This window comes from Spermophilus citellus, assembly GCF_964194105.1.
Source record: "Spermophilus citellus genome assembly, chromosome: 7".
NCBI lineage: Eukaryota > Metazoa > Chordata > Mammalia > Rodentia > Sciuridae > Spermophilus > Spermophilus citellus.
This window is the reverse complement of record NC_138188.1, coordinates 121,004,186-121,029,502: the sequence shown is the minus strand read 5'-3', so window position 1 is coordinate 121,029,502 and position 25,317 is coordinate 121,004,186. Positions and strand designations below refer to the sequence as shown.

Genomic DNA, 25,317 nt, shown 5'->3' with positions numbered 1-25,317 from the left:
ATCCCAGATGATAGTGATTTGTAGCACATTCCCTTGGGGGGAGTCTCTCACTTTTGGGCTCCTGTGCCCCTTGAGGGGAAGGACTTCAGCTTCCATGCTTTGTCATTCCCTAAGCCAGGGCAGAGCCTGCTCAGAGAACAGGCTGTGCCAGTCCTGACTGATGAACAGGACCAAGAGGAAAAATGGTGTGTCCTGGAGAGAGCTCTGCTTGGGGCCAGGGCAGCTGCTGGTGCACCGCCTACATGTCCTGCTGGTGGAGTCCATTTTTTTTAGATGATAGAAGACCTCTGCTTCTCCTTTCTGTGCCTATAGCTAAGCTATGTGCTTGCTTGTTAGCACCTCTAAGGCAAAGAGGGGGAAGTGAAACTCAAATCCCTCCCATTTGGTTTTTCAGCAGCATTGACAAACGTTTTGATAGGGTAGGAGTTTGTACTTCTTGGGTAACAATGATATTTTGGTCAGATTTGTGGATTCTATTAGTATAGATAACTGAGAGAAGGATGAGAACATACCCTCATTTTGGGTCAAAGAGATGTCAGTCTTTTACTCCCAATTAGGAAGGGCTAGTGGGTAATATAGATCAGATCCCACTTTAAGAGGCAGTTTGGAAGGGTTAAATTATTCAACCCATGATAGAAAAAGAGCAGCCCACATTTTTGTAGTTAAAACCCAAACCTCTTTGCTGATTTTCGGGTCAGGAAAATAATCTCCATGATTTTCTAAAGAGTCATTCATAGCACTCACAGCTTCAGACAAGCCCTAAGGACAGCACCCCCATGTTGCTAGTTTTATGTTCTATTAGAGAGAATTGATCCAGCAGACTCTTGCATGATAAAAATTCACAAAATTACCTCAGCCTATAATAGAGTAAAATTTCAAACCTCACAAGTGTTGGAAGTTGACTTGGTGGGGGGAGCATTTTCTATAAATCAACACATTTTTATTACTTCAGAAAAAGCAATAAACTAAGGGACCTCTTCCTGAATGTTGCCCTCTTGGGGTGAATGATTCAGATCACACCTAATAAAATGGCCAATAACCCTAAGTGTGGATCCTTCCCAAATCAGGCTGGCAAGTGTCCTATGTCTGCCCTGATTTCTGCTGGAGATAATTAGAAGGCACACACACAAAAAAATCTTGAAGGATTTGAAATAACCTTTGTGATATTTTAAAAAGTTAAGGTAATATTTCTTCTTAAAGTAGGTCTAGGGGAGGAGGAGAGGGTTGGTATCATCTTCCAGGTCTTGGCTATTTCTGGGTTCTCCAAGATCTTAGGACATCCTGCTTCATGAGAGTGTCTGCTGCCACCAGAGGCCTTCAAATGCAGCTGGACAATTAGGTTTCACAAGAAGAAGCATGGGATTTTTTTTTTTTTTTTAAAGAGAGAGTGAGAGAGAGAGAGAGAGAGAGAGAGAAGAGAATTTTTAATATTTATTTTTTAGGGGCTGGGGATGTGGCTCAAACGGTAGCGCGCTCGCCTGGTATGCGTGCGGCCCAGGTTCGATCCTCAGCACCACATACCAACAAAGATGTTGTGTCCGCCGAGAACTAAAAAATAAATATTGAAAAATTCTCTCTGTCTCTCTCTCTCCCTCTATCACTCTCTCTTAAAAAAAAAATTATTTTTTAGTTCTCGGCGAACACAACATCTTTGCTTGTATGTGGTGCTGAGGATCGAACCCGGGCCGCACGCATACCAGGCGAGCGCGCTACCGCTTGAGCCACATCCCCAGCCCAGAAGCATGGGATTTATTAAGTAAGTAATTTCAACTAGATTAGAGGTTTCCAAAGTGTGTTCCCTAGACCAACAGCATCTCCATTGCCTTGGAATGTGTTAGAAATGCAAATTCTCAGTCATCTAGACTCCTGGATTAAAACACAAATCTGGAATGTAGCCCAACCAACCACATGGTGGCACATGCTGGTAATCCCAGTAGTTTGGGAGGCTGAGGCAGGAGGATTATGAGTTCAAAGCCAGCCTCAGTAACAGTGAGGCACTAAGTAACTCAGTGAGACTCTGTCTCTAAATAAAATACAAAACAGGGATGGGGATGTGGGTCAGTGGTCAAGTTCAATCCCTGGTACAGAAAAAAAAAAAAATCTGGAAAGTAATCCAGTAATGTATACATTAAAACCCTTCAGGTTATACAGGTGCTTACTGAACTTTGGGAATCAGTGGACTGAATAACTGCAGGCACTTTCAGCTTAGAGGTTCTACTGTCATCCAACACTGGGAAGAGATTCTATATTTGAGACTCAAACTATGCCACCTAACTGGGATGGTGAAGAGATAATAGTGGGGCTGGGGATGTGGCTCAAGCGGTAACGCGCTCGCCTGGCATGCATGCGGCCCGGGTTCGATCCTCAGCACCACGTACAAACAGAGATGTTGTGTCCACCGAAAAAAAAAAAACTAAAATAAATAAATTCCCTCTCTCTCTCTCTCTCTCTCTCTCTCTCTCTATCCCCCCTCTCCTCTCTCTTTAAAAAAAAAAGAGATAATAGTGAAGAGATAATCTTACAGTACTGCATTGTAAGACAAATTGTCTTAATAAATATATACTTTATGTCCATATATTTCTATGTATAAACAGATTTTTTAAAGACTTTAGGAAATATGGAAAAAGTTTAAAAATCAGAGGTAATAATTATTAACTTCTTTGTATATTGTTTTTAGTTTCTATGCCTATGTGTTTTTAATAAAACTGAAATCAGTTTCTTAATTGCATTTTTATTTAACATTATTTTGTAAGCATTTCCAATATCAGTGGATATTTAATTTTAAAGATTTTATTCATACTTTATGTATATATGTATTTTTGTGGTGCTAGACAATAAACCCAGGGCTTTCATATACTAAGCATGTGCTCTACCACTGAGTTATTTATTAAATATGAATTTTCAACAGCTGAAAATAATTCCATTTGATGAATCTCACATAGCTTATTTAAACCTCTTCTTTGAATATTGGGCTTTTAGGTAATTTCCATTTTTTTGCTATGATGCATGAAATAGAAATTTACATACATCAATGTCTGTATTACATTTAGACTAAATTCCTACAAATATATGAACAATTTTTAAAGGGTGAAAGAAAATGAACAGACTCAGTATGCATTACTATTTATAATGGTTTAATGGTTCTTCTTCTTCTCCTTCTTCCCCTCCTCATCTCTCTCCCCTTCTCCTCCTCCTCCTCCTCCTCCTCCTCCTCCTCCTCCTCCTCCTCGTACTAGGGTTTTAACCAGGGATGCTTAACCACTGAGCCACACCACCAGCCCTTTTTATTTTGAGACAAGGTCTCACTAGGTTGCTTATAGTCTTGCTAAATTGCTGAGGCTGGCTTTGAACTCCCCATCCTCCTGCCTCAGCTTTCCAAGCTGCTGGGATTACAGGTGAGCGCCACTGTACCTGGTTTGTTATGGTTGTTCTTGATGCATGGCTCCAGATGCTTTTTAGAATGGCAGCACCAGTTTGTACTCTTGCTGAGTGTATTTGTCTTACCACACCCTTGATAGCAATGAATATTTTCTTACTAAATAGTAAGTGAATAGTAAGTGAAACTTACTATTCTTATTTCTTGCTAAGTAGTAAGTGAAACATGGCATGACTTTCCTCACTGTTAATTTGAAAATCATTCTTTCTTTGTGATGCTAAATTTTATTTCATTGATTTAATAGCCCATGATACTTCTTCTGTGAATTATTATTAGTTCACAACTGCATTGTTAGTATTTTTTTTCCTTCTAAGCATTGCTTTTTTTACACCTTATAGAAATTGATCTGCTCTTTGATATTGCTATTGCAAACATTTTGTTCTTAGTCTTTTAAATATTTATACTGATTCTTGATGTGTAGGATTTAAAACTGGTTAATAATTAAAAAAAGTCACTTTTTCCCTACAAAGGCCATGTCCATGGAATAATTATGATCATCTATTGACCCCATAGCTAGTAACATTTTATTCTTTGACTTAGAAACTTTTTTGTTTTTTTTTTTGTTTTTCAAATATAATTTGAAGTGAAAGGTTGGCACATAATAACATTTTTACAAACAGGCAATTGCTTGAAAATCATATGTTGAAACAGTCATTCCCTTCTAATTAGTTCCATGATCTTTATTTTTCCTTCATTGGTTTTATATATACAGGACTTCTTAGAGTTTCTTCTATATTATTAATTTCCCTACACAATGTAGTTACAAGAGTATATTATTCAAATTATTATGACTTTATAATTATTTTAATATCTTATTAGAAGTCTTTTCTTGAAGTTCTTTTATCAAATGCCTTAGGATCTGTCAAGTTCAAAAAATGTTGGAGGAATGGAGGAATTTCAGATAGGGCAAAGCAGAGGAAGGGAAAGGGAGGGGGCAGGGGGTAGGAAAGATGGTGGAATGAGATGGACATCATTACCCCGAGTATATGTATGAAGACACGAATGATGTGACTCTACTTTGTGTATCCCCAGAGACATGAAAATTGTGCTCTATATGTGTATTATGAATTGAAATGCATTTTGCTGTCATATATAACAAATTAGAATAAATAAATAATTAATTTTTTAAAAAACATTGGAATCTCTGTTTAGGGGTCTAAGTTGTTTATATGTTCATTTTTTTATTAGTTGAGTTTTATAAGTGTCTTCATCCACTTTCCACAATTCGATTTAATACTTTAGGTCTTTGTTGTTGCTATTGTGACATTTTCAGCTATATTCTTTGGATTGGTTATTGCTGGTGTATAGGAAAGATATTAATTTTGTCTATTTTTTCTATAAAACTTCATCAAAATAATTTATCCTGATAGGTTTTTGGTTGATTCTATCAGATTTCTATATTCATACACATATCACCTACAAATGATGTCAGGTTTTGCTCTTTTTCAAATAGTTATATTTCTTTTCAACTTCATATACATTGCATTGACTACAACTTCCAAACAACATTAGCATACATATCTTATCCATGATTTTGTCTATTGTTTTATTAGAAAGTAAAATAAATGTATATTGGTTAAAAATATCTAGATATATACATATTTGGCACTGAGAATTAAACCCATGGGCACTCTGATTTTAAAAGATTAAAAATCAGAAATGTTGGGCTGGGGATGTGGCTCAAGCGGTAGCGCGCTCGCCTGGCATGCGTGCGGCCCGGGTTCGATCCTCAGCACCACATACCAACAAAGGTGTTGTGTTCGCCGAAAACTAAAAAATAAATATTAAAATTCTCTCTCTCTCTCTCTTTCTCTCTCTCTCTAAAAAAAAAATCACAAATGTTGAATATAATTGAATAGCTTTGGGTCATCTATCTAAACTAATAGAAGACTTCCTTTATTCCTTTAAAATGTTTTGAGGGGGGTTGGGGGTATGGCTTAGTTACAGAGTGCTTGACTAGTAGTATGTGTGAGGCACTGGGTTCGATTCTCAGCACTGCATATAAACAAATAATTGGAATAAAGGTCCATCAACAACTAAAAAATATATATTAAAAAATATGCTCTGAGGAGCGAATGATTCTTTCAAAATATTGTTTAGTTCTATCTATCAACATGTGTACTAGCATTTTTATCACATTCATACCTGAGATTTGTCTGTAGTTTTCTTTTTCTTTTTTTTTTAAAGAGAGAGTGAGAGAGAGAGAGAGAGAGAGAGAGAGAGAGAGAGAGAGAGAGAGAGAGAATTTTTAATATTTATTTTTTAGTTCTCGGCGGACACAACATCTTTGTTGGTATGTGGTGCTGAGGATCGAACCCGGGCCGCACGCATGCCAGGTGAGCGCGCTACCGCTTGAGCCACATCCCCAGCCCTGTCTGTAGTTTTCTGTTTTTAAATATAATTTTTGTTAGGTGATTGTATCTGTCTCCATTTCATACAATGGAATGGATAGCTTTCTGTCTTTGTATGTACTCTGGGATACTTTACCTAAATACACATATATCCTAGTAGAGTTCAACAGTAAGGGTATTTGAGATCATTTTATATGTAATTCTTTGAAAGCATTTCCCATTTTTTTAATGGTTACCAAGATTTTCCTTCATTTTGTAAAGATGTTCATAATCATTAGAATTAAGGTGATTAGCTGGTGGTGCATGCCTGTAAAGCCAGTGACTTGGGAGGCTGAGGCAGGAGGATCACAAGTTCAAAGCCAGCCTCAGCAACTTAGTGAGGCCCTAAGCAACTTAGTGATACCATGTCTCTAAATAAAATATAAAAAAGGGCTCAGTGGTTGAGCACCCCTGTGTTCAATCCCTAGTGCCAAAAAAAGGATGATTATACACATTATTTTTAAATAGAGCCATTGCCCCATTTATAGTTAGATTTAATATTACATTGATTATTTTTTTACATTTAAATATCTCTGCTCTCCGATTTTTCTTTTTTAAAAATTAGATTTTCAAATGTTTGACATGTTTAAGGAGTTAGTACTAGGCTTTCTTTTCTTTTTTCCCATACCAGGGATTGAACGAAGGGGCACTCAACCACTAAGCCATATCCCAGCCCTTTATATATTTTATTTAGAGATAGGGTCTTGCTAAGTTTCTTAGGGCCTCACTCAGTTGCTGAGGCTGGCTTTGAACTTGTGATCCTCCTGTGTCGGCCTCCCAAATTGCTGGGATTACAAGGTGTGTGCCCTAGCACCCGTTGGTTTTCCTATTTTAAAAATTATTTAATTTCCATTTTTATCTTGTCATTTTCTTTCTTCTGCTTTTCTTAATTTTGTTGTATTATTATTATTATTCTAATTTGGGGACTATTCATCATATTTTTTCTTTTTATATGATAAAAGTAGATGAGGCTTTGAATTTACTACCAGATATAGTTTAGGCTATGTTCTATAAGGTTTGAACAATAGCCTTCTTATTTTTATAATTTTTTTTGATAGTTAATAATGAAATCCGATAGAACCTATTATTCTTCAGAAGAATTTTAAGTTTCCGCAAGACTGGATTTTGTTTGTTCATTTAATCCTCTATTAGTAATCTCCAGCTTTATTGCTTTTTGATCAAAGAAAATGACCTTCACAATTTCTGTTCCTGGATTTCATAGTTTTTTTGGGGGTGAAGGGGGTGGGATGCTGGTAAACTAGTTTGTGATCTATTTGGCATATAGTCTATCTATCCTTGAAAAAATATCTCATTTAAATTATAGGTTACAGAGTTATTTTATTCAAATTATGTATTACTTATTTTAGCTATTTTAACATAGAGACAAACAAATGTTTTAAATTGTCTTAATAACTTTATTGCTATCAATTTCTCTTTATATCTTTTTTCTTAGCAGCATATATTTTAATTCTGTGGTTAAATATCTAAGATTTTAGGACCACTATATCTCGTAATTGAGTTTCTTTGTTTTGAGAAAGGCTCTCATTATGTTTCTCATGATGTTCTCAAACTTCTGGGCTCAAGTGATTCTCTCACCTCAGCTTCCTGAGTAGCTGGAACTATATAGCCTTACAGCACCCTGCCCAAATTTTTTTAAAATGTATTTTTTAATCAAATAAGTAATGTCTTTTGTTATTCCATTTAGTGTTTTTGGCATGTTGGAAACATCAATAGTTCTTATATTTAATTTTTCTACACTTGATAAAGGATGTGTGTGTGTGTGTGTGTGTGTGTGTGTGTGTGTGTGTGTGTATCCTTTTGTTTTAGGTATATCTGTTGTAGGGAAATTCATTTGGATTTTATTTTATTTTATCGTGGTACTGGGGGTTGAACCCAGAGCTTTGCACATGTTAGACAAGTACTCCACCACTGAGCTACATCCCCTACCCTTTTTGTATTTTATTTTGAGACAGGGAATTGCTAAGTTGCTGAGGCTGGCCTAGAACTTTCAATCTTCCTGCCTTGGCCTCCAGAATCATGGGGATTACAGGTGTGTACTATGGTATTTGACTTGGATGTTAATTTTCAACCCAAAGTAAAGATATTAGTCTATTAATAGGGGACCTTAACCTTTTTTAAAAAAATCAATATTGATATATTTAATCTTAATCTCTTTCATCTTACTTCAAAAAAATTTAAATGTTTGTTATCTGGTTTCTATGTTTTGCTATATTGATAGGGCTTTTATATTTTAAATTCTCTCAGCTTTGAAAGGTGTATGCTCTGTTTTTAGTTTCATTAGTGCATATCTAGTTATTAAATTTTCTTTCTGATTTATATATTTAATTATTAAAGTAAAAAGAGACAATGAGAAATTGAGCATATTTTTACTATCCTTTTAACAATGTCATCCATGCACTTTTTTTTACTATAACCCTAGGTTTGGGATGCAGGTTATTAATGTTTACATTATGCATCTTCTCTTTGAGGAATGAGTTTCGCTCTCTGCATTCATGAGCATGACCATATTTGTTTTTTAGACTTAATTTCAACTTAACCTGTTTTAAAGAGCCAAAATTTCTTTTGTGCTGTGATGTTCTCATGTTAAACTTTTAATTTTGAATCACTTCTTTGCTGGTGTGTGCCTTCAAGAAAACGTTTCAACAAGGGATGCATTTGTTTGAACCTTTCAATTTTCAGAATGACTTTGTTATCCTTTGTTATGAACTCAACTGTGTCCCCCTCAAATTACAATGTTGAAGCTCTCACCCCCAGAGTAACTATATTTGTACACATGGCCTTTAAGCAGGTAACTAATGTTAAATGAGGTCACAAGGATGGGGCCCCAATCCAATAAAACTGGTGTCCTTATGAGAAGAGGAAGAGATGACAGAGTAAGCACAGAGGAAAGGCTGTATCAAGATACAGGCAGCTGCTGCAAGTCAGGGAGAGACACCCCAACAGAAATCAACCTGCCTGTAACTTAACCTTGGCTTTCCAAACTCCACAACTGTGAGAAAGTACATTTCTGTCATTTAACGCACCTGTTCATGGTATTCTGCTGGGGCCACTGGAGCAGACTAACATGTTTTCACACATGGATTTCTGGACTTCATACCATACCATCACAGAATCACTATTGTTTTCATAGTGAGCTGTGCTTGCTCAAGGGTTAAGAGTGGCATGGAGGGAGCGCGGGGATTGGGATGGGGATGGGAAACATGTTTGGCTATTAAAAAAAAAAAAACAGTCTTGGATTCAGAGGAATGACAACTCAGTTTTCAGATATCATTGAACCAAGTGAGAGAGGGTTTAATTTCTTTCTTTTTTTTCCTTTCCTTCTTTTTTCTTCAGGAGGAATCAGGAAAAGCTTGAATAAATTGTTTTAAACTTAACTCCAGGACTAGGGATATAGTTCAGTTGGTAGAGTGTTTGCTTTGCATGCACAAGGCCCTGGGTTCAATCCCCAGCACCACCAAAAAACAAAACAAAACAACAACAAAAAAACTCAACTCCATCATAATAATAAATAGTAAATTTCCCTCTATCCTTTCCATTCCAGCAAGGTGGGATACTATTATTGCTATTATTAGTTTTTGCTATGTGATTTCATCTTTTTTGTTAGTCTTCATAAGACTGAGGCAAGATTGTGCAAAGAACGTTCTATTTTTGTAGAAATTTCTATTTTAAACCTTTCCAGGAGATGCTATTTCTTTTCAGTTGGCTCATGAAAAACCCTCTCTGTAGAAGAAGACGACAACCCAATGTTCTGAAGGGCTCAAAAGGGGTTACCAAGGTATCTGAGGAAGCTTAGAAACACATGTTTTGTCTTTCGTGAGAGTTGCATATTTGTGATCATACTGAGGTTAATAATAGCCCAACAGAGGCCCTGAAGACCGGGACAATGCTTTCTCTTCCCCCATGAAATTTCCAACTGTCTCCAGTGGAGAATGAACCAAGAAGGAAGGAGGCCTAGCTCATGCAGAAGTGCTGCATGGAGAGCTCCCGGCGGGGCGGGGGTACAGCCAGGGAAGGGGGCTGCTCCCTCTGTTCATTTGTGGTGCCCTTTATTGATCATTCAATGCATTATTGTGCAGCTATTACATATCAGGCACTCTGCTAGGAGTTAGGTGACCATGCCATAAACAAAGTAGGTAACTTGTAGGTGACCATTTGGTGGAGTTTCCAGGAAGGTCCTCAAGGTGGTAGGTGCACCTGTGGGGAAGCACACCTGTGCACTGTCACTATGAGGATTTTCCCCACTGGTCACAAAGACTGGGTGGAAGTCCCAGGGCAAGAGTGCAGATTGAGCTTCTACCTAAGAGTCTTTCTAACAATCAGACCTTCCTGCCAGCAGGACAATCCCCAGATAAGTTCCCTGCCACTGGGACAGTTCAAGCTGAGGCTGTCAAGGTACCATGGGTGAAGCCTCAAGATTCGTCATGTAGATCTGTAACCTTCTTGGAGATGGGTCTGTATCTTGTTCTGTTTTGTATCTGGTGCCTCACAGTGCCTGGTGCACAGCAGGCATTCAGTAAATGTTTGGCAGGTGATGAGTGGATGGGTGAATCAAGTGGAAAAAGGGCTACACTAGGTCTTCCAAGGTCTCCTCATCTCTGAGATGCAGTGATTTCATATCAAGTCATTGCCCAAATGGGGGTCAAAAATCAAGTTCACACCCCTGTCTCCAAGGCTGGCAAAACTCACCGTGCAACATGGCTGCATCCAGGGCTCTCCATCCACTTGCATGGGCAGCAGCTTGTTAGTCCTAGAATCCCGAAAACCAAGATAACACAGTGAGCTTCTCAGAGCTGGAGAATCAGTGTGGTTCCCATAGGGGAAAAAGAAGTGGGAAGACCTTTATTGGTCCACCTACCAGTGGTTTTCTAAGACTCTCTGAAGCAACTTGTTAAAATGGAACCCTGAGCTCCACTCAGGGATTTTTTTGGCAGGTCTGGGGCCAGGTGAGGAGATCCTCACTTTAAGAAGCACTAGTGGGTGATTGTGTTGCCTTGGTCATAGGAACCCACTTTGAGAAACATTGACATGCATGAGAAATAAAAGCCACAGAAGTCTAGGAAACAGTGGCCAGAAACAGAGCAGAACCAATGCTAGGTAGTAGACCCTCCTCAGTCCAGCAGTCAACCAGAGGGCCAGCACTGCATGCCAAAAAACCCGGCTCTGGAAATGGAAAGACCTGGTTTCTATGCTGAGTGAGTGGTTGCATAATGTCCATGAGGTAACGTCTCCAAGCTGCACAGGACACAGCTCAGGCCTGAGTGTGTATTGCCTTGTATTTGATCCTGAACAACAATATGACCTGGGGTTGCCATGGAATGTGGATCTGGCTTAACTGGAACAAAGGCATCCAGGAATACAGTTCCCAAGGATAGAAGTAGAGAGAGGATAGAGGTAGGTGGGGTGGGGGTTAGGGGGAGTGTTGCTTTCTTGCTTAGCATAAGGCTTTTTTTGGTATATAGATTCTTTTTTATTTTGTGGGGGTGGGTTCCAGGGATTTAACTCAGGGACCCTCGGTCACTGAGCCACATCCCGGGCCCTATTTTGTATTTTATTTAGAGACAGGGTCTCACTGAGTTGCTTTGCTGAGGCTGGCTTTGAACTTGAGATCCTCCTGGCTCAGCCTCCTGAGCTGCTGGGATTAGAGGCGTATACCACCGTGCCCGGTGATTCTTGAAAGACAGATATGAGATCCTCTCACTTATCCTGTAAGGCTCTGAACTCAAACTCCATTACCTTTGGGAGGAAAGGTGGCCCTTTAGAGGCCATTGGTTGGGGTGATGAGATCAGATAACCCCCACTCTCTAGGAAGCCCTCACCTGGATTTGGCATCTGTCTTGTTTTTGAAATTAGGAAATGAGAGGGGCAAAGGCATTTTGGTGTAATGACTCTCTGACTGGCCTTGAGGATATTTAATAATAAAAACAATAGATATAATAGTAAAAACAAATAGTCAGCCTGTAACCCCAGTGGATCAAGAGGCTGAGACAGGAAGATTGTGAATTCAAAGCCAGCCTCAGCAAAAGCGAAACATTAAGCAACTCAGTGAGACCCTGTCTCTAAATAAGGTATAAAATAGGGCTGGGGATGTGACTCAGTGGTCAAGTGCCCCGAGTTCCATCCCTGGTACCCCTGTTTGCCACCCCTCCCAAAAATAATCTGAGGAAAGAGTGGCATTTTGGCACTTAGGGTTTAAGAAAGGAGCTGGGAAATGCGTAGGAGGATGGGGGCTCCTGTCTTGCCCTCTCTGTTTCTATCTGGAAATAGATCCACTAAATATGAAGAAAACCTTCACACTTTTTTTTATTCTCCAGGGATCAAGTATTCTCAGTGGTCTACATAAGTCATGACCTCGATGAGTTGACAGACTGGACCCACTCAGTATTAGAGACCCGGAGAATGGACAGGGCTAGAGAGATTAGTCTGGAAAACAGGGTTCCCAATAGGACAACAGCTCAAAAGAGGGGTAAATCTCTGGGGTAACAGAAAGGGAAGACAAAGATAAGCATGAAGAAAAGGGGAAAGTGTGGGGCGGGTTGTGGCTCAGTGGTAGAGTGCTCGCCTAGCACGGGCGGGATCCGGGTTCGATCCTCAGTACCACATAAAAATAAAGGCATTGTGTTGTGTCCATCTACACCTAAAAAAATAAATATTAAAAAAAAGAAAAGGGGAAAATGGAACAGACCCTCAGCTAAGAAAATCAGGGAAGCAGCTGAGAGATTCAAGGTAGGGCCACCATCAGAGTTCCCCCAAATGTGCTCTGATGACACTCGCCCAAGGGGTTCTGGGAGGAAAAAAATCAAAGACCTTTGGGAAACCCTGCATGCTGTGACCCCTCTAGGACATGCCTGGGCAATGCTAATAGATCTGATTGTAACAAGTGAGTGAAAAAAGGAAAGAAATAAAGACTTTTGAAATAATCAGATGGGGAAGAAATATCAGGAAAAAATGTGACTAGTTGCATTGATCAAACGGAGGTAACTGAAATCAGAGGATCCCTTCTAGTAGACCCCATATCTTCCAGACCCTGCAGTGGCAGGCTGAGTGGCCCATACCCTGAAAAGCTGTTATCTTCTTAGTCAATTATGACCAGTTTGCTGATGGCGATGGTTTCGCGTACAGAGGTGTACAGGAAATAGCATTTCCAAGGCCACTATCCAACACAGCAGAGCAGAGCAGGGCACCTGGTTTTTATCAGCATGCTTCCTGGCATAAATCTAACATTTTAATTTGTAAAGATAAAAAAGGTAAAGAATTGGACCTCTGGTTCTTTGGACTTCATAATCTTGTATTCCTGTTTAGAGAATTTCACCAGGACATTTTAAGAAAACAGTCAACTGGTTTTGTGGTGAACCCTCTAGGTGCTGTCTTGGATGGTAGTCTCCTATCCTGTATGGAGAATGCTCTACAAAGATGTTCTTTACAAACAGAACCAAGCTTCTGTCCTCCACTTTCCCTGCTCTGAAATCCAGAAATAGCTTCCTCATTATTATCTGCAAGAATGTTTAGAAAGATGAGGAGACTTGGAGGCCGTAGGGTGACAAGGAGCGTACCTGATGGTGACAGAGGAACACTGGGCCAACCTCCTGCCCGCACTTTTCAGGCCGGTGTAGATCTGCCCCATCTCCATGGCTCCCTCAAGCCCCACCACTTCAAGGAGCTGGTCACTGAGGTCTGCAGGGTGAGAGAGCAAAAGCAGGACATATGCATCTGTTTGTTTTTCAGACTGGCTCAAGCTAGAAGGTCCCTAGATGGCCAACCCAGATCTGTCAGCATCCCTTCATCTCCACCAAGTGGCTTTCTTATACTTGCTCCACTTTCTCCAAAGGTCAATAAATGTACCCTTTCATAAGCAAAAGCCCAGTTCTAGTGTAAGGAGGTTTGGATACAGAACACGTATTTGCATCCAGTGAATAGGTTGGTGTATCATGAGGCCTCTTCAAATGTTGAGTGACATAGAGGATGAACCAGCTATTTCTGAGATAATCTTCAACGCCACCCGCAGCAGAAAAAGACACATTGACTTGGGACCAGGACAGAAGAAATGTTGGTCAATGCCATTATCTACTCTTTTCTTAATGTCTGAACAACATCTTGGCCTTCTTGACAAGGGGTGATGGTTAATTAACCTCAAATTTGGCCTGTGGTAAGCCACCCGTGAGCCAAACCTTCTTGGACATCCTTAGGAAAATCAGTGACCTCTTTGAGGACACCAGGTACCTAATCCAAGCCAAGGAAAAGAATATTTCACCTATACCAGATTACTGTGGACCCAGAGTGAAAAGGAGGGGTAGAAAACCCAAGTCTCAGGCTCAGAGCCACCCAGGATCAGTGGCCTCCTGTGGTGGTGGCAGTTGCTTCCGATTCAGAATCTGGAAGTGGTCCATTTTGTCACAGTTCCTGAGGCTTGGATTTTGCCTCCCAATTTCCCTTGCGAAAGCATGACAGGACTGATGTTGGATATTGATATTGACTCACTTTACAATGCAACTTTTATGTATTTAAAACAGAAACAAAATTAAAAAGCAGGGTTTTAAAAATCTTCTATTCCTTTGCCTACCCAGGTAAAAGTACCTTTCTCACAGGTTGTAACTCACCACCCATCGGCTATTAATATTCTCAGACCAGAAAACTGTGTGAGGCTTTTGTTTATTGAACGGATGGTTTCTGTCCTCTGAGGTGCCTTCTGATAAGTGGAACAGTGTTTAAGATTGGAGAGGAGAGGGCTGGGGATGTGGCTCAAGCGGTAGCGCGCTCGCCTGGCATGCATGCGGCCCGGGTTCGATCCTCAGCACCACATACCAACAAGGATGTTGTGTCCGCCGAGAACTAAAAAAAATAAATATTAAAAAAAATTCTCTCTCTCTCTCTCTCCTCTCTCACTTTCTCTTAAAAAAAAAAACAGTAATTAAAAAAAAAAAAAGATTGGAGAGGAGATATTTGGGTTGGTCTTTATTCTTTTGTTTGGAAGACTAACTATTGTTTAAAAAACATGGTCTTGATGGATGTATTTCTAATGAAGGCAGCTAAACAAAGCAGGGGGCTGACCACAGATGTGGTCAGCATTGCACAGTTTAAACTCCTGATGATCACTAATGGACATCAGCTAACAGGAGATACACAAACTATAGTAGTCTTTCTGAGACAGGTACTTAGCTTTCTCCTCTATATCCATCGACACTCCACTTGCCTTCCCAATTACTCCTTACCACACCTCCATGAAAAGATGCTGTCTCCTTAAGCTCTCCATCTCATTTGGATTTGGGACAAGAAGCCATAAAAGGGCAATGTTTGTTCAGGAGAATGCTCCAGGCTCTCTGAAGGAGTTTGGAGCTAATAAACAATGAATGTCTAAACCTCTAGTCACTTAATTAGTTCCCTTCTTACCAAAGAGGGTAGAATAACCATTGGATAGTTTTAACCTACTGTGCTAATCTAATAGTGTCTGTGAAAACAACATGGGCAGTGGATGAGAGGGTTGGGGGAGGAGAGAGAGGAGGGGGAGGAGGCAGGAAGGGGAGGAGGCAGGAGGAAGAAAGAAATGAATAGAGTACTTCTAGGGGTGAGGAGGGTGGGGGAGTTATGTTGGGGTAGGAGAGAAGGAGAACTTTTTAGAAGTTTCTCTAGTGGCAGAGACAGATGTCTTAAAAATGCTGCTCTTTGTACCAGCATTTGGTATCTGACAGTGCTGTGATAGTTCAATGTTTTCCCTCCTTGAAACATTCCGTGGTAACAAAATGTTCTAAGAAGCAGGGGACTTAATAGACTCAAGCATTTCAGCTTTACAATGTCTTGGTCTTTTAACAAATTTTCCTGTTGAATGGCTTTAAAGTTGTTATCACTTCCCACACATTACCTTGTAGCTCTCACTTCCCACACATTACCTTGCTTCTTAGCTCAAGAGGAGAAGTAATGAAGGCTGAGCTCATCAGCAGGAGTGGGTGGGTGGGGGCAGGGGCTTACACAGATGTGTGACCCAGGAGAGAATTCAGGGGAAGGGGCTAGAATCTTGCTATATTTTCCCCCACTCTGCCTTTGGATTTGTGCTCTGAGAATCTTCCCTGGCATAAAGAGGCAAGAATGACTCCGGTCTGCTGGGTGAAGCAAGATCCAATTGCTCTAATCCTTCTTTACTATTGCCTAGCTGATAGTTAAACCCATTTAACTTTTTTTTTTCCAAACTTACTAAATAACAAGATCCTTCTTTTTATGTGCTACCTATACATAGCTCATGGTAGTAATTTTTTTGTTTATTTGCAATATATTTTTGGAAATTCTGGCATCACCTAATCCTCTTACTTCCTTTATCACAGTGATATTTAGGTGCACATTAACTCTGGTGTTAAAATGAAAAGAACAGGGTGGTTAGGGATGTAGTTCAGTGGTAGAGTGCTTGTCTAGCATGTATGAGGCCCTGGGTTGGATCCCTAATGCCAAGAAAGAAAGAAAGAAAGAAGGCCAGGCGTGGTGGCACATGCCTCTAATGCCAGCAACTCTAGAGGTTCAGGTTGGAGGATCACAAGTTCAAAGCCAGCCTCAGCAACTTAGGAAGGCTTTGTTTCAAAAAAATGTGGATGTGGACATGCTGCTCAGTGATTAAGCCCTCCTGGTTTCAATGCCCAGTACCAAAAAAAAAAAAAAAAAAAGGAACAGAATGAAGTTAGTGTCTAGGCACACTACAGTTAGTGTTAGGACCCAGAATCCAGGGTTGAAACAGCTGGTATACCAGGTATCTTTTTTCCCATAGGCACCAATAATTCTGAATATGATTTTGGCAATTTACATCCTTTCCATATTGTCTTTATACTACTCATCTTGTTAGTGTTTAATTTAGATATAACTTAGTATAACAGAAATTCATTCACTCACTCATTCATTCAATAGTTGTAAAATATCAACCAAGTTCCAGAAACTATGTTAAGAATTGGTGATACAAAATGTTCTCCTTTTGAAGGATTCTTGGCCAAGAAAGAGAAATAGAATTAGGTGTAAAAATGCCATAATTGAATTGTGGGAACAAGGAAGCCCAAGTGGCTGATTACGACTGGACAAGGTATAGAAGGTAGGTGTCACAGATATTTAAAAAAGATGTTGAAGGTTGAATGCCAAGGTAGTTTGCTGGGTTGAGAAGAGGAAAGAAGGAGGATATTCTAGGAATAGGAATAATGGTCATGTGTGGGGCTGGACAAGCCAGGTTGGAGAAAAAATTAATTTAGTAATAATCCTATTTGGCAATTTCATTATAAAATATATATTTAAATTTTTTTCCCTAAGGAGAATTACTGTCCAGAGACTCTTTTTGGCCAGAGCTAGAGAAAAGGGTCTCCAGGCCAAGCTTAGACAACCATAGAGCTAGGCCCTTCAACATGGTTCTTGTTATTCTTTGGTAAGAAAGCTTTGCTCAGTGTTTTGTATACAACACTTAATATAAACTCTCCAGGAAAGAGAGAAGATTAGGTATGGCAAAGCAGAGGAGGGAGATTATGGAAGCAAAGGAGAAACACCAAGGTCAATAATATAAGTTCCGATTCAGCCCATTTGATTCAGCCTCCACTATACAATTTTAGAAATACAAATTTGATCATGTCATTTTATACCAAAAATCCTCAGTGGCACGGAGCAGTACACCAAATGCTGGGCAAGAGGAGAAACAATTTGCATTCCTTAAACTGATGATATAAATCAGGAGAAGATCTTTTAGAAAGATTTTGGCCAATTGTAATGAGTCTAAACTTTTCAGACTGTTTAATTCATGATTTTTCTTTCCTGGGATTTTTGGTAAATCATTGACAGAACCCAAGTTTGTACAAATACATACATTGTGTCATCATAAAAATTATAAAATAGTAAAATCTCCTCCCCCATTTCTGCTGGTATGGGATCAGTTAAATAAATGATATGGTATCCAAATGATGGAATTGGAATTTTTTGCTGTCATTAAAATATTTACAAAGTTTCAATAATATTAAATATATTTATGTTACACGGTTAAGTGGGAAGTTAGGATATAAGTTTACCTATATAGCATGTTCTTGACTAGGTAAGAATGTGCATGGAAGGAAAGAACTCATCCCAGCAAAATTGTAACAGAGGTGTGTTCTGAATTAAAAGAAATTAAAGGTGATTGCTATTTTCTTTTTTATGCTTTCTTCTGAGGTGTTTCCTACTTTCTTTAAGTGTACATAAATATTATAACTTAAAAAATCATTGAAGAAACCGACCAGTTATTTTTCATGGTAATAAAGGCCAAGTGTCATGAAGCATCTCTGGATTACCATGCCTGAAGTTTGCTTTAGATACTTGTCACATTCTCCCTGGTAGATATGATCAAAGAAAGAACAAGGGAATCGTGGCTCATTGTGGGCACAAGATAGGTGCCATTATTGTGCTACAGAGTCTGGTTGAGTAGAGAAGGAAATGAAGAATGAATGGAAAAGGAGAAGATAAGTAGAAATTTGAGAAGTTCTAGAACAGGGGTTGGGAGATGGTGGGAAAGAGAAGGTTGGGAAGTGGAGCTGTGAACAGTGCCAACTGATGACAGATTCCACTTGTGGCCCCAGTAATGAGCAGCTGAAAAGGACGGCAGTGATGAGGATCCGAGTATTGGAGAAATGAACCTAGATCTGTGGTTCCTAACTTTGCTGTGTGTGAGGTTACCTGGGAGCTTTTAAAAACAACAATGCCAAGTTGCACCCTAAAGCAGTTAACTAGAATGTGTGGGCATGGGAGCCAAGCATCAGAAATTGTTTTCAAGATCCCTGGGTAATTCCAAACTGCAGCACAGTTTGGGACCACTGGGCTGTGATTGGCCTGTTGGCTTCTCAGAGCCAAGTTCTCAGAGTGTAGCTGCAGCATCATCTGGGAACTTGTCAGAGATGCAAATTCTTGGGCCCCACCCCAGACCTCCTGAATCAGATGCTGGGGGTGGGGGTTGACTTTAGCAATCTGTTCTAACAAGCCCTCTGGAAGATTCTAAGATACATTCAAGTTCCAAGAACTTGAGCCCGAGGCAATAAAGCTGCCCAAAATGTATGCAGGAGTTATAGTGAAGAATACAAGTAAGTTATTGCCTGATAGCTTTGATCTAGAGCTTCCTCAGTTGAAAATCAGGAACTAAACATTTAGTGATGAGATTTAAATGGCAGAGTAGTATGTGAAAGTGCCCCACACGGTGTAGGTACTCAAAATATATTCGTTTCACTCCATTTTCTCCACCTTCACTCCAACAACTCCCAACCATCTGCTTATTTACCTTCTTTAAGCAATGTATAAGAGTCCCCAACCATAACATTTTCATTAGACTTAAAAACATTTTCATAAGTCTTCAATGCTCCTCACAGTTTTTCACTTCCACCCAGAGGCTGGAAATTCTCCTAAGAACAACAGTCAGATTGGATTAGGGTCCATCCCAACGGCCTCATTTTTACTTAACTGCCTCTTTAAAGGCCTTTCTACCAATACAGCAATATTCTCCATTGATTTGGATTAGATTGAGTGGGCATCTCACTTGGTTGGATTTTTCCTTCTTTCATCTCTTCCCTGACTTTGATCCCTTTTCTACTTCTTTTATGCCAATGCTCCATCTTGTTCTTATTTCCTCAGTCCAGTCCCCTGTCGGGAGGAGGGACCAGAAGTCAACACTGACAGGTAAAGGCTGGAAAAACACCTGTATTTAAGTGGCACATCTGACTGTCCACTCCTTCCTTCAGACCTTTTGGTATCTCTGGAAGCCAAAGAGACCATATCTGAGTCTAAGACCAAGGTGCCAGCCGAGTATAGAGGCACACACCTGGAATCCCAGAGACTTGGGAAGCTAAAGCAGAAGAATCAAAAGTTTGAGGCCAGGGCTCAGTTGGTAGAGTGCTTGCCTTGCATGCACAAGGCCCTGGGTTCAATCTCCAGCACCATGAAAAAGAAAAACAAAACAAAAAACAGGGGCTGGGGTTGTTGTTCAGTGGTAGAGCTCTTGATTCTCAGCACCTCACGTAAATAAATAAAAATAAATAAATATTCATCAACAAATAAAAAAAACTATTTAAAAACAAAACAAAAAAAAAACAAAAACAAAAGTTTGAGGCCAGCCTCAGTAATTTAGTGAGGCCCTCAGCCATTTAGTGAGACCCTGTATCAAAATAAAAAAATAAGGGCTGAGGATGTGGCTCAAGCGGTAGTGTGCTCGCCTGGCATGAGTGTGGCCCGGGTTCGATCCTCAGCACCACAAACAAACAAAGATGTTGGTCCGCCAATAACTAAAAAATAAATATTAAAAAATAAAAATAAATAAAAGGGCTGTGGATGTGGCTCAGTGGTTAAACACCCCTGGGTTCAATCCCTGGTATAGAAAAAAAGTATCAAGGTGCAAAGGATTGGTGTCTTCTACGACCTTCCCTTGGTCACTCTCTTTCTGCCTCTTACATGGATGTCCCTCTGTGCACGTGTGCACACATCCCTAGTGCATCTCAATTTGTGTACAAATTTTATCTTCTTCGAAAAACACCAGTCAGATTGAATTGACCCCAATGGTCTCATTATTACAATCACCTTTTGAAAGACCCTGTCTACAAATACAGTCACACTCCGGGTCTCAGGGTCTAAGGCTTCATTCTATGAATCTGGGGAGTGACCCAATTCTGTCCATAAGAGAGATAATAATAAAACCTACTTCACTGGGTTATTTTGAGAACAAAAGAGATAAAGAGTGTGAAGGTGTTCTGTAAACAGAAATGTCTGTGATCATTGCTACTGAGGAGCTGGTGTGTGCTGGAGGTGTGTGGAACCTTGTTACCCTCCTCGGAAGGAAAAGACACAACTCTCTGCAGTGGGGCTGGATCAGTCCCCACAGTCTAGACAGGTGAGCGATTGCTGGCAGGCCTCCCTGTAGACTGGGCCCGCCAAGGCTGCAATGGGCATCGCCTCAGGCTCCTCTCTTGCCTCCAAATTTCCATGGACATGGGCCATGTGCCCTTGGTGGCTTGGGTACCCGAAGTCCAACAAAGCCAGGCACTGATCAGCTCTTCTAAGCGCTCCGCTGGGATTGGTCACACAGATGAAACACGGCTCTTGGCTAAAGCACAGTTTAGAAACACTGCAGTCTGAAAAGGCCCAGGTTGGAGAACTGGAAAGAACCCCAAAGACTGTTTCCTGATCTTTTGCAGGGGAGGCGGCTCTGGGGTTCCTTGGGCATAAAAAGGAAGGGAGACTGTAACTGGCCAAACTAGATCCCTCTTGCCACCATGTTCCCATCTGGCTCTCAAGGCAGCAGGCCCTCAGGTATCCCAACCATAACTAACCTGAAGAATAATTTGCAACTAATGCTTCCTTTAGAGATCCTGGGGCAGGCACAAGGACAGAGGCAGAGGGCCCCTTGCTGGCAACAAACAGGCCGATGGGTTCCTTCCTTGGCATTCTGTAAACCAGTGCAGCCAGGCACCCTTACAACACTTTGCAAAGCAAAGAGTGTGAGCCCTGGACAGACTTGGATCTGAATCCTATTCCTAGGCCACTCACTGGTCACTTGGGGGAAATTGCTTAACTTCTCTGAATCTGTCCTTTATATGAATGTAGAGATAATCACTCACTGACAGGGTCGATGTGAGTTTAGAAGTGATGCCATCAGTGCCCGGGCTGGATCCCACTGGAGCTGCATGGGGAAGGCCCCCAGGAAACAGTTGCTGTCATTGTGACTTTATGTTTCCTTAGAAAGGGATGTCCTCAGGAAGTTCTGTCTTTGCTACATGGGGTGAGTGCATGGCCTTCCTTAGATGGTAATTAATGTAACTCACAGAAGGTAACAGAGAAGGAGGAGGAGGGCATGGGGGAGGAGGGATGGGTAGGACAAGGAGGAGAGGGCTCTCAGGAAGAGAAAAAGCAGAGACATTGTAAAGGGCAAAAGACACTGAGATGTTGAGACTTGAGGATGACTGCCCCTCCTAGCAAGTGAAGTGCCCCTACTTTTTTTTTTAATCGAAAACATGAAGAAAGCCCAGTCATTTGCTTGAAAAATGAGTTCCTTACTTTCTGTGCTGCTGCTGCTGCTGTGTGTGTGTGTGTGTGTGTGTGTGTGTGTGTGTGTGTGTTGTGGTGGGGGTGGGGTTGTTCCTGAGAGAAGCAAGGAGCAGAGTGGGCTCTGGAAAACTTTTATGCATGGATTTAATATCCCTGGTCCTGCTGGGCATCGACTCTTTGTTGCATGGGAACTAAGGTTTCTTCTACTCTCAGGGGCAAGGCTTAAAGGTGACCTGAGGGCTTCAAGTGGGCTTTGACTCTGCATGATCCTGCTGCAGACAGGTAGGAAGCAGAAGCAGCCAAGAGTTTTCTGGGGAGAGAGCAACGGCAGGGATGGGGAGAGAGGGAACCAACGGCTGACTCTGCAGGCAGGGGCTGGAATTTTGGACTCTGTTTTGGCTTTGTCTAGTCATGTGACCTTGAGCAAATACAACCCCTTCCCTGCTCAGGGCCTCAGTTTCCCTCCACTGAGGGTAAACATACTCTATCATTAAGGGTATTTGAGTTTTTCCAGCCAAGGTGGGGCTTGGTTTCCGGACTGTCTGGGTTGAGAGCAGATTGGCAGCAGTCCTCACGCTGAGCAGAAGACTGAACACTCGGTGCAACCTGACACGGAGGGAGGCCTGCTTGTGTGGGAGTGGGTTGGGAAAGTTGTGACCCCCACCCCATTCCATGTGGCTTCATCCTCTGGGGTTGGCTAGGCCTCTGATGAAGGAGCAGAATATAGGGGAGGAGGGCTTCTAAACCTCTGTGGAGGAGAGTCAGGTGCTTCAGAAGGGAGGGGGTGTGTGTCTAAAGAGCTGCATGGTAGAAAATTTCTCAGGAAGAAAGGCTCTGCTGGATATGGCTGTGCACCAAGGGTCTGATTTCATCATGCCTGTGGGAGAATCCAAGGGTGAGATGTCTGGTGAGGCTGGGAGGCTGTGGAGCTACAGGAATTTGACCTGGTGGTTCCAGTGAGGACAACTGCTGGGCACAGACTCTGGGGCAGGTCTGGAGCTTGGCAAAGTTTTTATTTGTTTTTGATTCTTATGGCAACACTGTTCGAAACTACTATCTCAACATAAAAACAAACCTCGAAGTCCAGGGAGGCCAAGAATCTTGCCTAATATCACACATTTGGTGTGGGGTAAAGCCAGAATTCAAACCCAGACTGTCTGACTCAAAGAAGAGACTCAGATTAAAGGTCAGGAGGCAGAGACAAAGTGCCTTAGGGTGATAGGACATCTGCAGAGTGGGAGGTGAGTGTGGAGTGGGGTGAGCCTGTTCTCCACTCCTCTCAGGAAGATGTTCTGGCAACGTGATCTTAAAAGGAAGGTTGAGTTCTTTGGCTTGAAGATAAAATGCTAGCTGATGTGTTATCTGGAATTACTTTACCCACTCAGCTGAAGAAGCTTCAATCCCAGGTATAGTGTATATAATAAATCAATTAGTGATGATGCGCTTTCCAAAATTCAACTTAAATCTGATCGCCAGGCAGAGCTTATATATACACTGCATAGGTCAAAGATAACACTCCCCTGATAATAGCATTAATCCATTCATGAGGGTGGGACCCTAATGACGTAAGCACCTAACACCAGCATCTCGCATTAGACCCTGCTTCCTAATACTGTTACAATGGCAATTAAATCCCAGCATGAGTTTTGGCAAGGATAAATATTCAAACCATAGGGACCACTGAGAGGCTCTTTATAGTTTAGAATAATGAGGCCCAGAGAAGTTAACTGATCTGTTCAAGGTCACATTAATTGGTAGATCTGGGACTATAGCCCAAGTGCTAGTTTCCAAACCTAGGCATTTTTTTCTGTTCCTACACACAGTACCTTCCCCTACCTCTCCATTTCTGGCTGATCCTGATCCAACAACTGGAGAAATACCTGTGATGAGTCTCCTATGACTCTCTGGGGTTAGTGGGTACACACACCAAAATGGGAAGAGATTGTGTTGGCAGTGTACTGGAGGTAGAAAGAAACACAGGTCCCTACTGAAGGCATCCATTCTGCCAACAGGAGGCTCTGGCAATAGGGTGTGCCTTAGCCGGGGAGGCTGGCAGAAGGCTGAACTTGCGCACCAAAGAAACAGAGATTCTATTGGGTGCTTTGTGGGGAGGGAGGAATTGATATCCAGGCAGCAGTATCCTCTTTGTCTATCCCTCACTTACTGATGTCTTCTGTCCTTTCTTCCTTTTGGACCATTGACTCCCAAATCAAATCCTTAGAATTGTCAATGTGCATTCTGCATTAGCCTCCTAGGATTCACAGGATTGTGCACAAACTCTATGACATTACTCAACAGTCCGTCTTCCTAGTCTTCTGAACTTGCACCACTTCTGGGGCCTAGTGTCCCAGCCCATCCTCCATTTTTTTCTCATTCACTCTCTTTCAAATCCTTTCCAGCTCTAACTACTAGCACACATACATTCTAACTTGTTCATTCATTCAATCAAATATTTGGTTGCTTATGAGGTGCATGGCACAGTCCTCAGTAACTGGGGATCGAGTTCTAAAGGAGAAACACGTTTTCTTAAAACTCACACTCCTATGGTGTGCACTGACTCTCTTACTCCACTGGCCTGTATTAACAATTGGTAGGCACTACCTGAGGCCCATTCCACAGTAAAACACTGTGCTAGCCACAAGCGGATTGTGAACTTATTGAGCACTGGACCACGTGGTATTCAGGCTTCATCTCTGCAGCATCTGGGGCATCTTAGGGTACTTAAAAACAGGTGTGAGTCTGGCTCTATCACATTATTTGTGTGATTTCAGTCTAATCCCTTAACTCCACTGAACCTATGTCCTCAGACATAAAATGAATTAAATAATTAAATATGCAATAGTTTTGTCCCATAACTAGGTATTTAATGAACAATACCAGTACTCATTTGTTGGTTGATTAAGAAGATTAAATACTTCTAGGGACTGAATAGCAGTCCCAAATTCATATTTGAAGCCCTGGCTCCCAAATTGGGGACCTTTGGAAGGTAATTAAGTCCTGGGGATGAAGCTCTTGTGACAGGGATTAGTGCCCTTATAAGAGACAGAGATGATTCTTCTGTGTGAGTATGCAGGAAAAGAGTCTGCTTGCAAACAAGGAAGCAGGCCCTCCCCAAGAACCAAATTGGCATTTTGATTTTGGACTTCTCAGCTACCAGAACTGTGAGAAATCAGTTTCTGTGGTTTAAGTCACTTAGTTTATGGTAGCCCAAACTGACTTAAGACAAAAACTTTTTTTGCGGGGCTGGGGTTGTGGCTCAAGCGGTAGCGCGCTCGCCTGGCATGCATGCGGCCCAGGTTCGATCCTCAGCACCACATACAAACAAAGATGTTGTGTCCGCTGAAAACTAAAAAAGCAAAAATAATATTAAAAAAAAATTTTGCGGGGTGGGGGGAGTACCAGGGATTGATTGAACTCAGGGACATTCAACCACTGAGCCACATCCCCAGCCCTTTTTTGAATTTTATT

General features: G+C 41.2%; 1 protein-coding gene across 1 annotated transcript in view; it reads right to left on the bottom strand.

The window, feature by feature from the left end:
• DGKG (diacylglycerol kinase gamma) overlaps positions 1-25,317 on the bottom strand; it is a 188,457-nt gene that overhangs the window by 2,590 nt on the left and 160,550 nt on the right. The window contains exons 23-24 of the mRNA XM_081302353.1: positions 13,398-13,518; positions 10,534-10,594 (exon numbers count right to left, since the gene is read on the bottom strand). Of these exons, the coding sequence (XP_081158479.1) occupies positions 10,534-10,594; positions 13,398-13,518 (182 nt within the window). The remainder of the gene's footprint in view (positions 1-10,533; positions 10,595-13,397; positions 13,519-25,317) is intronic.